Source organism: Pogona vitticeps, chromosome 4, assembly GCF_051106095.1.
Source record: "Pogona vitticeps strain Pit_001003342236 chromosome 4, PviZW2.1, whole genome shotgun sequence".
NCBI lineage: Eukaryota > Metazoa > Chordata > Lepidosauria > Squamata > Agamidae > Pogona > Pogona vitticeps.
In genome coordinates this window covers 64209625-64223263 of record NC_135786.1, presented here as the reverse complement: position 1 = coordinate 64223263, position 13639 = coordinate 64209625, and the positions used below count along the sequence as shown (strand labels likewise).

Genomic DNA, 13639 nt, shown 5'->3' with positions numbered 1-13639 from the left:
CATCTATTGCTGCCTGCTGCAGTGGCTTCCGCAGCCATGGCCTGCAGTAAGGGACACTGCTATCCTTTGCAAAGATGGCAGCTGTGGCTTTATTTAGGGTAGGGAAGCTCCAGTTGCCATCTTTGCAAAGGGCAGCCTGGAGTCCCTTAGCCTGCCTTAAGGGAATTCAGGCTGCCCTTTACAAAGATGGAGGCTATAGCTTCTTTACCTAATTGAAGCCACAGCTGCCATCTTTGCAAAGGACAACCAGTGTCCCTTACTGCAGGCCATGGTGGCTGAGGCCATCTGCAGACTGCAGCAGCAGTCATGGGGCCAGCGGGGGAGCAGCAGCAGGGGGTGGTGTGGCAGCACAGCGACCACTGCCAAGGTAGGGAACTGACAGGGGCAGGGGGCAGGCTGTGGGGCTGGGGATCAGCTTTTTTAAGACGACCTCTGGCCATCTAAAAAAAAAAAAACCAGACAAACCGACAAATTCATGCTTCAACGGTTCATGGGGAAGCTTCGTTCTTCATCAACTTTGATGGATCATGAAGTAGGACGAATTGCCAAAATGGCAATTCGTCCCCATCTCTAGTTGCAATTTCTCTTTAATTAGCAATGAGCTGTGACCTCTGACACAATCAAGGCACATGTGGAACTTCACACCAGGATTTCACCCAGTGAGACAGAAGAAGCTCTACCACTCTAATTTCTGTGGGTCAGAATGCTACTGAAGGCAGGAGAGTTCAGACAATCAAAGGGGCAAACTTACTTGGACAAACAAGACCCAGCTCATGTCTTTAAGAACTGCACAGAATAAGCATTTTAAATAAAAGAACAGATACAGTACTTACTTTAATATGGCCTGGGAAGTGTTGGTCTTTACGAATGGGATTGCCCCTTGTTTTTTTAACACCTTCACTATTACAGAGTCATCCTGCTCAGGGCAGTCTAAAAATTTCACCAAGCCAAGTGTGTTGGGGTACCCCTTAAAGAAGAGAAATAGACTTGGTGACTTTCCTTTGGACCTATTGCCCACTTCTTATTCCACCCGACGAAATGTAGCATGCCTATACTGTATATTATAAATTTACAGGAATTTGATACCAGTTTAACTGCCATAGCTCCATCCTAAAAAAAGTCCTGCAATTTGCAATTTGGTAAGGTATTTTGAATTGTCTGCTAGAAAGCTCTCCTACATTTACATCAACAAGTGCAGAGAATTCTAAATTTCCTTATAGACTACAGATTCTGTAGAATCAAGCCACGGGAGTCATCAAACTGCCACAACTATGTAATAGATACCTTTTTCATAGCATAACGTTTCAGCAATTAAGAGTGACTTCAGACATACACTTAGGTTCATTCCCACTGGAAATTGTATTTTTGCAGATAATTTACACTTCCCAAATATCTATTTTAATTACTATTTTGTTACTGGGTAGGAGACAATGTATCCTGTTTGGTCCTTCTTTTGTCTTTCTCTAATCCCTTCTTAGTGGGGAAAACTTTCCACAGCAAAAGAGGGTGATTGTGGAGGAAGAGGAGCAGAGCTGCTGGTGGTCACCAGAACATGGTGTGACAAACCCAGACCTACTGGGATCTGCCACACGTTAACTAAGCTGCCACCAACCATTCCCTGTAAGAAGTCACACAGACCAGGGATGGATTTTCAAACAATAAAAAGAATAAGGTTTATTTAAATACACACAGGGAAAAATAAAACGATCAGGTGAATAAGATAAAGTAACGTGGCTTACTCTCATTCATACATGCATACAGTTTGGTTCACACAGAACCCTTAACTTGAAGCACAGACCCTGAACCTATCAGTTCTGGCTAACCAACAGACACCTGAACCTATCAGGTTGGTACTCTGACACACAGTAGTACCCTGTCTGACACCCAGACTCCCACACCAGCTTCTTCTTCCCAGCTGCTGCTTCTTCACATCCCAGCGTCTCCTTTTCTCCACACACGCTCCACATATATATACAGTACAGCCCCTCCTCCTGATGTCCCGCCTTCCACTCCCCATAGGATGGAACTTTCCCTCCAAACCCATGACAGACAGGTAACATCAGTGCTGTATGTAACACCTCCCCTCTTTATAAGTTGTTTTGTACGGGGAAAGCTAAGGTGCTTTTCACCAAAAAACAACCTGAATAAAACACACAACAACAGTTATACATACCATATCATACTTACTTATACTTACATTCTAAGTTAACCATAGCAATTAGGCATTTAAACATTTACCATATCCATTACATCAATTTACCTTTATTCATACAAACCAAGTTCAAAAAACATGTACATTTAACTTTTTGTCATCAATATATATACATAGTCCATGTTTCTTTCGCCGTCTTCATTCTTCAGGTCTTCTTGACAAGGCGTCAGCAACACAGTTCACTGACCCTCTGACCACCTTCACTTCAAAGTCATAGTCCTGTAGGTTTAAAGCCCACCTCATAAGTTTGCTATTGTGGGTTTTCATTGTCTTTAACCATTGTAGTGGTGAATGGTCAGTGCACAGAATAAATGTCTTCCCCAGATGTAAGGCTTGGCCTTCTGGATCGCATAGACTATGGCCAGGCACTCCTTCTCCACGGTTGCCAAATGTCTCTCACCTTTCTGGAGTTTCCTACTCAGGTAGGACACTGGATGCTGGTCACCATTCTCATCCTCCTGGCAAAGAACTGCTCCTACCCCGCTGTTAGACGCATCGGTGTAGATGATGAACTCCCGGTCGAAGTCTGGAGCACGCAGCACTGGATAGTTGATGAGCGCCTGCTTCAACCTCTGGAACGCCTCCTCACAGTCGCTGGTCCACGGGATGCGGTCATCAGTCTTCTTCCTCGTCAGATCGGTCAGCGGAGTCGCAATCTCGCTAAACCTCGGGATGAACTTTCTGTCGTAGCCCACCAACCCAAGAAATGATTTGACTTTTTTCTTGGTGTTGGGTCTAGGCCAATCACGAACTGCTTCTATCTTGGCCTCTAGGGGTTTTATCACTCCTCCCCCTACCATGTGACCCAAGTATTTTATTTCTGGGCTACCCAGCTGCAGTTTGTTCTCTTTGCAGAGCCTAGGCCAAAGCACTTCCTCCCCTGGGTTAAAGTGCCTCTCCCTGGCTTTCTGATCATACCAGGTTTTCTGTCTGACCTTCTGAGCTTGCAGGTTCTCTGCTGCTAGCTCTAGGTTTCTCTTTAGGTCAGTCATCAAGGTGTCTATATATGTCACAACATCTTGTGGGTCATCCTGGGTGATCTGCTCCCAATTTTGTTTGATTAAATCAAGGGGCCCTTTCACCCTTCTCCCAAACAAAAGTTCAAACGGACTGAACCCGGTACTGGCTTGTGGCACTGATCGATAAGCAAACAAAAGGGATTGCAGCTTCTGGTCCCAATTGTTTGGATTCTCCGCCAAGTAAGCCCTAATCATGCGCATCAGAGTCCCATTGAACTTCTCCGTTAACCCATTACTTTCAGGGTGATAGGCAGTGGTTTCCTTGTGTTTAATTCCACAGATTTGCCATAACCGTTTCATGAGCTTCGATGTGAACGATGCGCCCAAATCTGTGATTATTTCTGAGGCAAATCCCATCCTGGACATATACCCCACCAAGGCATCTGCCACTGTGTTAGTTTCAATGTTAGTCAAGGGAATGGCTTCAGGGTACCTCGTGGCATGGTCCACAATGGTGAGAATGAACCTGTTCCCCCTCTTTGTGGCCTTGGGCAAAGGTCCCACAATATCCACCCCTATGCATTTGAACGGAGTGTCAATCACAGGCAAAGGGCACAACTTTGCTTTGGTCCTGTCGCGGCTATTCCCCTGCCTTTGACACACATCCCATTGTTTACAGAACTCCCTGATCTGCTTCCCTATGTCAGGCCAGTAAAAATTCTGTGTGATTCTCTGCTGTGTTTTGTTCACCCCTAAGTGCGCAGCAAACATGTCAGAGTCCCCCCTTTGTAAGATCATGGGGCGATACTTTTCAGGTACCACTAGCTGACTTCGAATCCCATCTCCCCCTTTGGAGATATTCCTCAGGGTCTCTCTATACAAAATCCCCTTTTTCTCTAGAAATCTCACTGGGGTTTCAGGTGTTAGCTGGGCGTCAGTCACCTGTTCAAAACACTTTTGGAGAGTGGCGTCTGCCTTTTGCTCTTGGCCAAATCGGCTGTCTGTGGTTAAGGTTTCCACCACAGCTTCTGAACTCCCCTCTGCTTCCGTCTCTGGCTCATCAGTACCCCCCTGAACTGTCCCCGTGGTGGCTTGTGAACGTGTAATCACTAGCACCCATTTCACATGTTCAACCAGGTCATTTCCCACGAGCACGGCTGCTGGCAGAGTCGATGAAATCGCTAGCCGCCAAACTCCCCTCCAGCCTTGAAAGTTCACAGGTACCTCCGCTACTGGCAGTGAGATCACCTGCCCCTCAATCCCTGCCACCTTCATGCTCTCATTTGGGATTATATATTCCCTAGGAATAATATCTGGATGGCACAGGGTCACCTGGGAACAAGTGTCCCTCAGCCCCCGATACTGATGGTCAAGTATTCCTACGTCCACCCCTGCTGTTTCAAACAACTGAGAATCTGTTCTCACGAGCAAGCAGCGCTTGACCTCCACAAGAGGACCATTTTCCTCAGCCTGATCAGCAGATGTAACTGTTCCAGATTGAGTAGCCATGGCAACAGGCTCCCTCAGTGACAAGGAGCTTTGCTCTTTCTGGACACAGAACACCGCTTTTGGCTTGGTTCCACTCAAATCATGAGGCAAATTTCCCTTTATCTGCTTCCAGTTCTCACACCCTGAGATTAGATGGCCCTTTCCCTGACAGAAATAACATTTTCTGCTGTACTTGGAGTCTTTCTCCTCTGGTTTTGGTTTTCCCTCCAAAATCTGGTTCCTGGACTGGCTCTGCCCAGAAGTTTTATCAACAGAATGGCCGCCCATTTTTGGCGGGCTCTGAACTAACCCTTTGGAGTACTTAGGGTCCCATGTTTCCCTCATGTTTTCCTCAGAATAATTCAGGTTTTGGTGTTGTGCCTTAACCTGTGTGCCTTCTTTTGGTTTCTTTTCTAGCTGCAATTTCTTCTCTTTTATTCTCAAATCCAGCTCCTTTTGCTTAGCCTCAAACTCAGCCCTGATCTGTAAAATTTCTTCCTCAGCCCTAGCTTTTATCTCTTTTACTTTTTCTTCAGTCTTATCTCTGATTTCTTTTAACTTAATGTCTTTTTGCTGATTATATTTTTCAAAATCTTGCTCACTTTGTCTGACCTGAGCCTCATACTTTTCTCTTTCCGAAATTTCTTCAACTGATAAATTGTTATTTTTCTTATTTAGGAATGTTAATTTTAATTGTGCCATTCTCATTCTGTGTTCCAGTTCCATCTCTTTCATCCTCATGGCCATTCCCCTTTTCTTGGCATCTGCCTCTGCCTGACTGATTTCAGATCTTTCTCTTAAGTCTAATTCCCTCATCCTCAGTTCATGCTGTTGGGCTATGAGCATTTTCCTGAGTTCTGGGTTCTGTTCTCCCGTGCTGTCACCCTGCACTGAGCCAAATTCATCCTCAGAACCTTGGTCAACCTGGGGGTCTTTCACTTCACCCATTTCTGCCATTTGGCTTCGAGTCAAGGGCATAATCCCCCCCCCCAGAACAGGCTGCTTTCAAAAGTCAAGCCTCAAAATAAAGCGACCACTTTTTTTTTCTTTTGCCTCAGAACCAGCTTTCTATAGATTACTGCTGTTCTTCAGCACTAACTTGCAACAGTTGCGAGCCAGAGTCTACCCCCCTCTGCTAGGCCTCTCAGCAGGCAGGCTAGATCACTGCTACTACACAGTTTTGCCTCAGCTTTTTTCCCACCAAAACAAGTTGCCTCAGAGCTCCCTAATCTAGTCCCCAATCTGAGGTTACACGTTCTTCTACTAGCGCACCCCCCCGTGAGGTACACCTAGAAGATTACCTACGTGCTCTCAGATTGTCCCTGACTAGACCCCCCTTGCTCTGGGCACTCTTGCCAAGGCTTTGCTGGACCACTGGACAACTGGACCAGTCGTATCCCACACGCTGGACACCAATCAATGTGACAAACCCAGACCTACTGGGATCTGCCACACGTTAACTAAGCTGCCACCAACCATTCCCTGTAAGAAGTCACACAGACCAGGGATGGATTTTTAACAAATAAAGGAATAAGGTTTATTTAAATACACACAGGGAAAAATAAAACGATCAGGTGAATAAGATAAAGTAACGTGGCTTACTCTCATTCATACATGCATACAGTTTGGTTCACACAGAACCCTTAACTTGAAGCACAGACCCTGAACCTATCAGTTCTGGCTAAGCAACAGACACCTGAACCTATCAGGTTGGTACTCTGACACACAGTAGTACCCTGTCTGACACCCAGACTCCCACACCAGCTTCTTCTTCCCAGCTGCTGCTTCTTCACATCCCAGCATCTCCTTTTCTCCACACACGCTCCACATATATATACAGTACAGCCCCTCCTCCTGATGTCCCGCCTTCCACTCCCCATAGGATGGAACTTTCCCTCCAAACCCATGACAGACAGGTAACATCAGTGCTGTATGTAACACATGGCAACTGGGAACTGTAGTCTACCTCAGAAAAACTGATTTAGTTGTGTGATCTAAACCAGTGGTTCCCAGCATTGAGTAACCTAAGTATTCTCGGAGTGCAACTCCCTGAGGACTTCCCCACTATCTGTGCTGGTCAGGGTTACTGGGAGTTGCAGTTCAAGGTTGGGAGCCACTGATCTAAAACAAATAAAAATACTAAAATATGAACTTTAAGCTAATTCACTCACTCTAGTGTGCCACTCCCTACCTGATGAATAATGGTAAATTTTACCTTGCAAGCAACATTTTCCTTGATGCTGACAGGGACTCCATAAAGCAAACCCTTCTCCCGTTTTTTCACTTCTTGAAGCTGTTCTTCACACTCTGGAAGGAAGTCTGTCACACAGTTGATTTGATGGGTTACTTCTAAGGCCTTCAGATGAGCAAACCACAGAGGAGGAAAGTGAGTTAGTGCAATAACATCTAAGGGTCATAGCAATAATTCTGTCTTCTTTGCTGTCCAAAACAGGACACTGTGAGGATCTCTTTTCCACACTGCACACATGTTTTATTTTTAATAACACACAGGATACAAGCTTGCTAGATCACTGTACTTAGGAAATGTCCAAGTTGAAGACCACAAAGGATGCATTCTGACGTGCTATGCAGCAACTTCTAACTGCAGAAAATAAAGCTGGCTCCTTTGCTGGTGATGATTAAAGCACAGTTTGCAGAACAATGGTTCAAAAGCAGCACTTTAAATAACCACAGGGTATGAAATACTTCACTGGCTAAATATATCAGTGGACGATAAAGTGTAGAGAGCACTAAACATATTGGGGATAAAAACCATTAACTTTCCTTCAGTTTTGAAAATGATTCCCACATTATTGGTTGAGAGACCAATTTGTAATATCACAGTAATTTTCTGAGGCATTAGATAAGCATGTCAAGGAATAAAGAACTATTTTGGCATCTGTAAACCAGTTGGCTGGACTGATAGACTCCACAGGATAATTATATTCTACTGGAAGGTCCCCTCAGTGAAAAATCTGGAAACTACTAACATCACTGGCTAGTCACCCCTTCTCTCTCTCTCTCTCTCTCTCTCTCTCTCTCTCTCTCTCTCTCACACACACACACACACACACACACACACACACACACAGATTTTGTGAGTGATGAACCTGCTACTTTTCTCCCAGCACCAGATGAAGGCCCATACTTTTGTCCACTTTAAGTCTATGCATTACAGCTGCCAAGCGAACACTCCATTCATTTGATTCACTGCCTCTGCTCCCCACAACTGTGAAAACCAAGCAGTTCCAAAAATGGAAGTCCCTTCTAGCTTAGCTGTTAGGAGCTATAATAAATCTACTACAGCTGAAAATAACTCTCTGAATCACATGGTGCTTCAAAGGTCTGAGTCCATTGCATGCCCCATGTACAGGAAGAGAGATGGAAATGGTGGATTCCCATTAACTCCACAATTGTGATGATCCTGAGTATATAATTACAGAATTCATGCAAGCTGCAGAATGTGTCTTAATGGGGAGCAGAATCTGAATTACCTTTGTGAAGAAAGTGGTATGGGTGAGTACATGTATGTCACAGAGTATAAATGGGGGATTAGGGAACTGGGGTTTCCTTTAAAAGAAATAGGTGGAAACATTTTTAAAATTTTCTCTAAATTAATTACTTCCTAATAATTATTCATTGAATTAAATAATTGTAATTTAAAAGAATTAAACAAAACTGAAACTGAACAGAATTCAGTCAATTGATATTCTGAATTGGTGTGTGATGCATAGCCACTGCTTTTCTCCCCATTTATTCAGGCCCTCTCATCACAGTAGTTGTTTGGCTATAATTTGGCATTCACATGAGGTCCCAAAGGTGAGCTGTACAACATTTCCAGTATCGAAAAAGTATCACTACTTTGTAAAGTTTTAAATGGCTTTGAGGTTCACAGAGACAAAGAACTGAGTCTGTTAAAGCAATACATATCCTGCATTAGGACTGTAAACTGAAATAAGATTTACCTTTTCTATGTATGTGTACAGGACACTTTCGGGTGACAAGCTACCATCTTTCAACTTGGCGCTCAATTCCGCAAGAGAAAGAGACAGAATAGAAGCTCCTTTCACTCCTGGATTCTGCAACACAGAACAAACACAACACAGTCATATTTCTACATTATTTGTATTTGCTAGACCACAAGCAGAGAACCTTCAGCCCTCCAAAGGTTGATGAACTACTACTCTCGTCATATCTTGCCATTGGCCCATTTGGCTTAGGCTGATGGGAAGTGGACCTCACCAATATTTGGAATGCTCACTTATCCCATATCTGTCATAGATGACACTGGCATCTTGCTCTACTGAGACAATGTGCTTTCACATAGGCAGTGTAGGTCAGAGGTTGCCCAGCCATTCTATTTTATGATGCAATGGTGAATGGCTTGATGGCAACAGCAGCACAAGGGTGCTCACTTCTATTTATTTTACCAAACACATTTCTGAATTAGTTTAACCATCCATTAAATAAATGCTTGAAGTAGTTTACAATTGTGCTATGTGCTGTCAAGTCAGAACTGATCTACAGCAATCCTAAGAGGCTTTCAAAGTAAAGAGAGATATTTGAGGAGTGATTTTACTACTTTGATCACCCCCAGTGAGGTTCCATCGCTGGAACCTATGTCTCCTGAATCCTAGTTTGTTGCTCTTATCCACTACACCACACTGAATTATCTATATAATAAAACCATAAACATAAGAAAATGTGACAATTTTGTGCATTTTTGTAAAACCCATCAGGAAAATATATATGGTAACCTTCTTAAATCAAAGAACAACATGAGTCATTAAAACCTCAATGGAACAGCACAGTTTTTAACAAACCATTTAAAAGCTAGTAAAAGGAAGTCAACCTAATCTGTAGGAAGAATTCTACAACTGGGGTATGGCTGCCAGAGATGGCAAAAGACAATTATTGCTGTTTTTCTACAGCTCTTGGAATACCTAAGTATTCTGGAACGTATTGTCCAAGAAAAGTTATTTTTCCTGTCTGGAGTTGCTACCCAGAATTCCCTATCTTATCAACTCCAGGTGGAGGAAAATGTGCAACGGGGTTGCAGATGGACGAGGGGAGCTTTAGGAAGATTCACTTCATACAGGAGGAATCTTGGCCTCAAGCTATTTAAATTGTTATAGATATTAACTAAAATCTTAAACTGGGCCCAGAAATGCATAGGAAGTTAGTGGAAATGTTTAAATCTGGTGCCATGTGGTCTGTGCAACACATACCACCTCAAAATCTGCTGTGTTTTGCATTAGCCGTTACAGTATTTCCAAACATCCCAACTAGTTGCAGACTCTTTCCCTGAACCCATTGCCAGATGTCCTCAACCGGTTCACCTTTTTCCATGAGCACAGCCTCTGAATAGGAATTATTCCTGCAATGTTAAGCAAGCAATGAGGGCTCAAGAGAAAAACAGATATGAATATGCAGGAGTACAAAAGAACCAGGGACTTGTTCACAGTGGAAAACAGCAGAAAGAAAAAGAGCACACAATGTTTTCTCTGCAACAAGGAGAGTCCTAGACTGCATTTCCAAAACCTGAGTATGGAGACTTAATCTGAGTAATGGGCATTGAACATTCTTGTGTTTGTCATTGTTGCTCACAAAAACAATAGGAAGGGACTGCTCCTTGTATCCAGACATAGCAGCATGTAGCATGAAACTAAGTCTCAATGAGAAACAATAAATAAATAAATAAATAAATAAATAAATAAATAAATAAATAAATAAATAAATAAATAAATAAATAAATAAATAAATAAATAAGGGGCCAAGTGCAGCAAGGACTTAATGGTGGAAAAAACCACAATTGGAGAATAATTTGAATACAAAGAGACTCATTGTCCAGAGTTGCTACGTCCAGATCATGTGTGGCCTTCAATAGCAGGAGGAGCAGAAGCATGGAGCTGCCACAGGGTCCTAGCACCCTGTCAAGACATCAGCTCAAATATTGTGCCTGTAGCAATGGACTGTTGGTCATCAGCCAGCTAAGACCAGGGTCCACGACAGCTGCATTTGCATTGACAGTTTGAATGCAACAGGGGTGGGGGGTGGGGAGGCAACATTATACCCTCCTTTCCATGACAGAAAGAATGTCTCAGTGTCAACAAGCTCCTAAAGTTAGACAGGGTCCAAAGTAATCTTAGCTGGAAGGGAAAGAGATCATATGATTTGTACTGCTCTATTAGATATATATCTATAGCAAAGCAGGGTCTTTAAAGCTGAAGAAAAAAAATATAGATTGTATAGGACAAGGTACGGTGCTATCACTGTAAGATTATATGGAGAGAAAAAAATCATCACCCTTCTTACCAGCACTTTGGAAAAAAAAAACAAATGCAGCCAATCAGAAAGGACAGCCTCTGTAGTTGCACAGCTTGAGAAAATGGCTTCTTTGCAGTACAGATTCAAGAATCCCCCAGCCAGCATATCTGATGGTCATTACAGCTAAGAGGTTCTGGAAAACTGAGCACACACACACACACACACAAAAAGCAACACTTTCAGGATTTGCATTGCAGAGATGGTAAGGCCACTAAACAGCTGCAAGAGATATGCCTCAGCTGCTTCCTAAAGTGGAAAAGGAAGAAACAAAGCACACCCTTTCCTCCAAGCTTTGTCCAGTGATGTGAAACCTCCCCCCCAAAGAAATTTCACCTGCTGCTTAAATTGCCTTGCTGTCTTCTCCATTCGTTGGAAGACGAGCTCTCTCTTCCTCTTGGCCTCCTCCAGTTTCTTCTGGACCCGTTTCTGGTGGACCCATTTCAGCACCAAGATGACAGTGGCAGAACCGCAAAGTATTCCCGAAACGATGCGGAGATCAACCTCTGTGCCTGAACAGAGCTCCTTCACTCTGTCAAGAGCCATGCTGGGAGATCTGCTCACAGCCCTCAATGGGGGAGAGCTGCTAGAAATCCGAGTTCCTTGAAGCCACTGGCAAAGGCAGCAAGGAAGGGGAAGAGGGTGGCGACTCTTAACCCCACCCTGGAGCAGTCAGTTCCCAGCAACTGTCGAAGAGAAGCTTGTGTGTTGAGGGGTGAGGAACTTTTGGAATTGCTTTTGGCCAGTGGAGTCCTGTGGTGATTGGCAGAGACTTGCACACCCCACATTGTTTTCCTGCCATCGGGGAAATTCTGCCTTAACATTCCAACATATTTGATAGCCAGACGTCTTACAAGTAAGAGAGGGCCCACCTGTTCCCTTCTGTATTCCAGCAAATGCTACTCCTTGTCTTCTGAAGGACATTTGAAGAACACGGAACATTCATTTTCAAAAGCATTATGTTGACTGGACACCCGAGTAGATTGCAACTATTGCAGTGACAGCATTTAAAAAGTAACAGATCCCTGTTTCTCAATAATAAATAAAGAGTTACATATGGTTGATTTTAAAATGTGTTAGTGTTACAAGGCAGTGGTCTGTGATGCAAAATGCATGCTCCTACTCAGCTCATCATCACACCAATATTTGCAACTGAGCACAAAGCAGTAGTAAAAGCCATAGGATGAGACAACATTTGAATCATGCAATATTCTTCTTCTACCATCTCATGAATCCATGACCTCACCTCCTTAGCTATTAAAGTAGCGAAAAACTTATAATTATGCCATAAAGTTATTCCTCATTGAGTTCCTATTATAACATGGTTATATATTAATAACTGAAGGAAAGAATAAATTGCAAGTATCTAGTTGTTTGTAGTTAAATTACTTCCACACTCTGGCTGTGTGCACATGTACCTACACCTGCACAGGTGCCCTGGAAGAAAATGGCAAAGCAATCAAGGGTATCGAGGAATAAACCAAGTGTGATAGTGGTGAAAACTTGCCAAAGTGAGACTGACACCAAGAACAGCAGCCTGGGTTTGCAACAGGCTATGAACCTGAAAAATCCCCAAGGAACAAATAAAACCTGAGAAGTACATTGTAGTTTTATTCACTGTCTCACAAATGACACTGCACATGGGCTAAGAGACACGTTGGGGGAATCTGTCAGCCAGGGTGTGCGGCTTGAAGATGTAAAGTGGTATTGCTTTATTGACATTTTCCCATTAGGACTAAAGTTTAAGTGCTTAAGAAGGAATCGGATTGTAGCCAGCCTTTCCTGACTACCTGAACAGGTGGGAATCAACTGCCATTTCACTAAAGAGTGGCATTCAGTGTGTGCTTAAATGCCATCTATGCAGAAGGCAGATCCTGGCACGAGAGAGCTGTCTGTTTAAAAAAAATACTTCCCCTCCCCAACACCATTTATTTATTTCTCCCTTTTTTGACTTTTGTGATTCCTCTCCTCCAGCGGGCTAATCACGGGTAAGATCCATGTTTTTTGCCTTGCTGTGGAACTATGAAGCATAGAATCTGTGATTGGGGGGGGGGGGGAAGTCCCTTGGAAAAATTATGTAAATAATTCAGGATCTGATTTTTTTTTGATACCTAATTGTGCACAGCTCAACAAATATGCTTTCCCCAGATTTTTAAAAACAAGTTGCAAGAGTTAATCCATTGCTATGCGACTGTGTATGGCCCTGTGAAAACACAGTTAAATCCCATCCCTTGCCAACTCAATTGCAATCCTCCATCCTAGTCTGGAGAAGAAGAGCAAATTCCTGCCGACAGAGACACTCCCAAGTTGCCAAACAGGTTCAGAACCATTTCCACTGATCAGGAATCAGATTGTTGTGTTCTTTCTTCATACTAGAAAAGCAAATAAGCTAAGAAGACAGAAAACTGTCACAAAACTGGTCTGGAAACATACCAAAACCAAAAAGTTGGAGACCACAAGGGCACTGTGCATTGACAACTGTCTTGTGTGGCTTGGAAATGAATGAGGCCTTAAAGTGTAAGGGAGAAGAGCTGCCATACTCCATGAACATGAACCAATTAAGGCATGTTTTCTTCTCTTCACTCTGCCTGTACCTACCTCCAGGGTTCACAAAGGTAAGAAGATGTCCAGTAAGCAGCTCTTGCTTTAAAAAAGA

At 43.3% G+C, this 13639-nt stretch overlaps 1 protein-coding gene across 1 annotated transcript in view; it reads right to left on the bottom strand.

Annotated features, from left to right (window-relative positions):
* LOC110086550 (vitamin D3 hydroxylase-associated protein) overlaps nt 1-13087 on the bottom strand; it is a 34214-nt gene extending 21127 nt beyond the window's left edge. The window contains exons 1-4 of the mRNA XM_072997590.2: nt 11320-13087; nt 8625-8738; nt 6875-7015; nt 834-967 (exon numbers count right to left, since the gene is read on the bottom strand). Coding sequence (XP_072853691.2) covers nt 834-967; nt 6875-7015; nt 8625-8738; nt 11320-11529 — 599 coding nt within the window. The 5' untranslated portion in view covers nt 11530-13087. The remainder of the gene's footprint in view (nt 1-833; nt 968-6874; nt 7016-8624; nt 8739-11319) is intronic.
* Between the last annotated feature and the right edge of the window lie 552 nt (nt 13088-13639).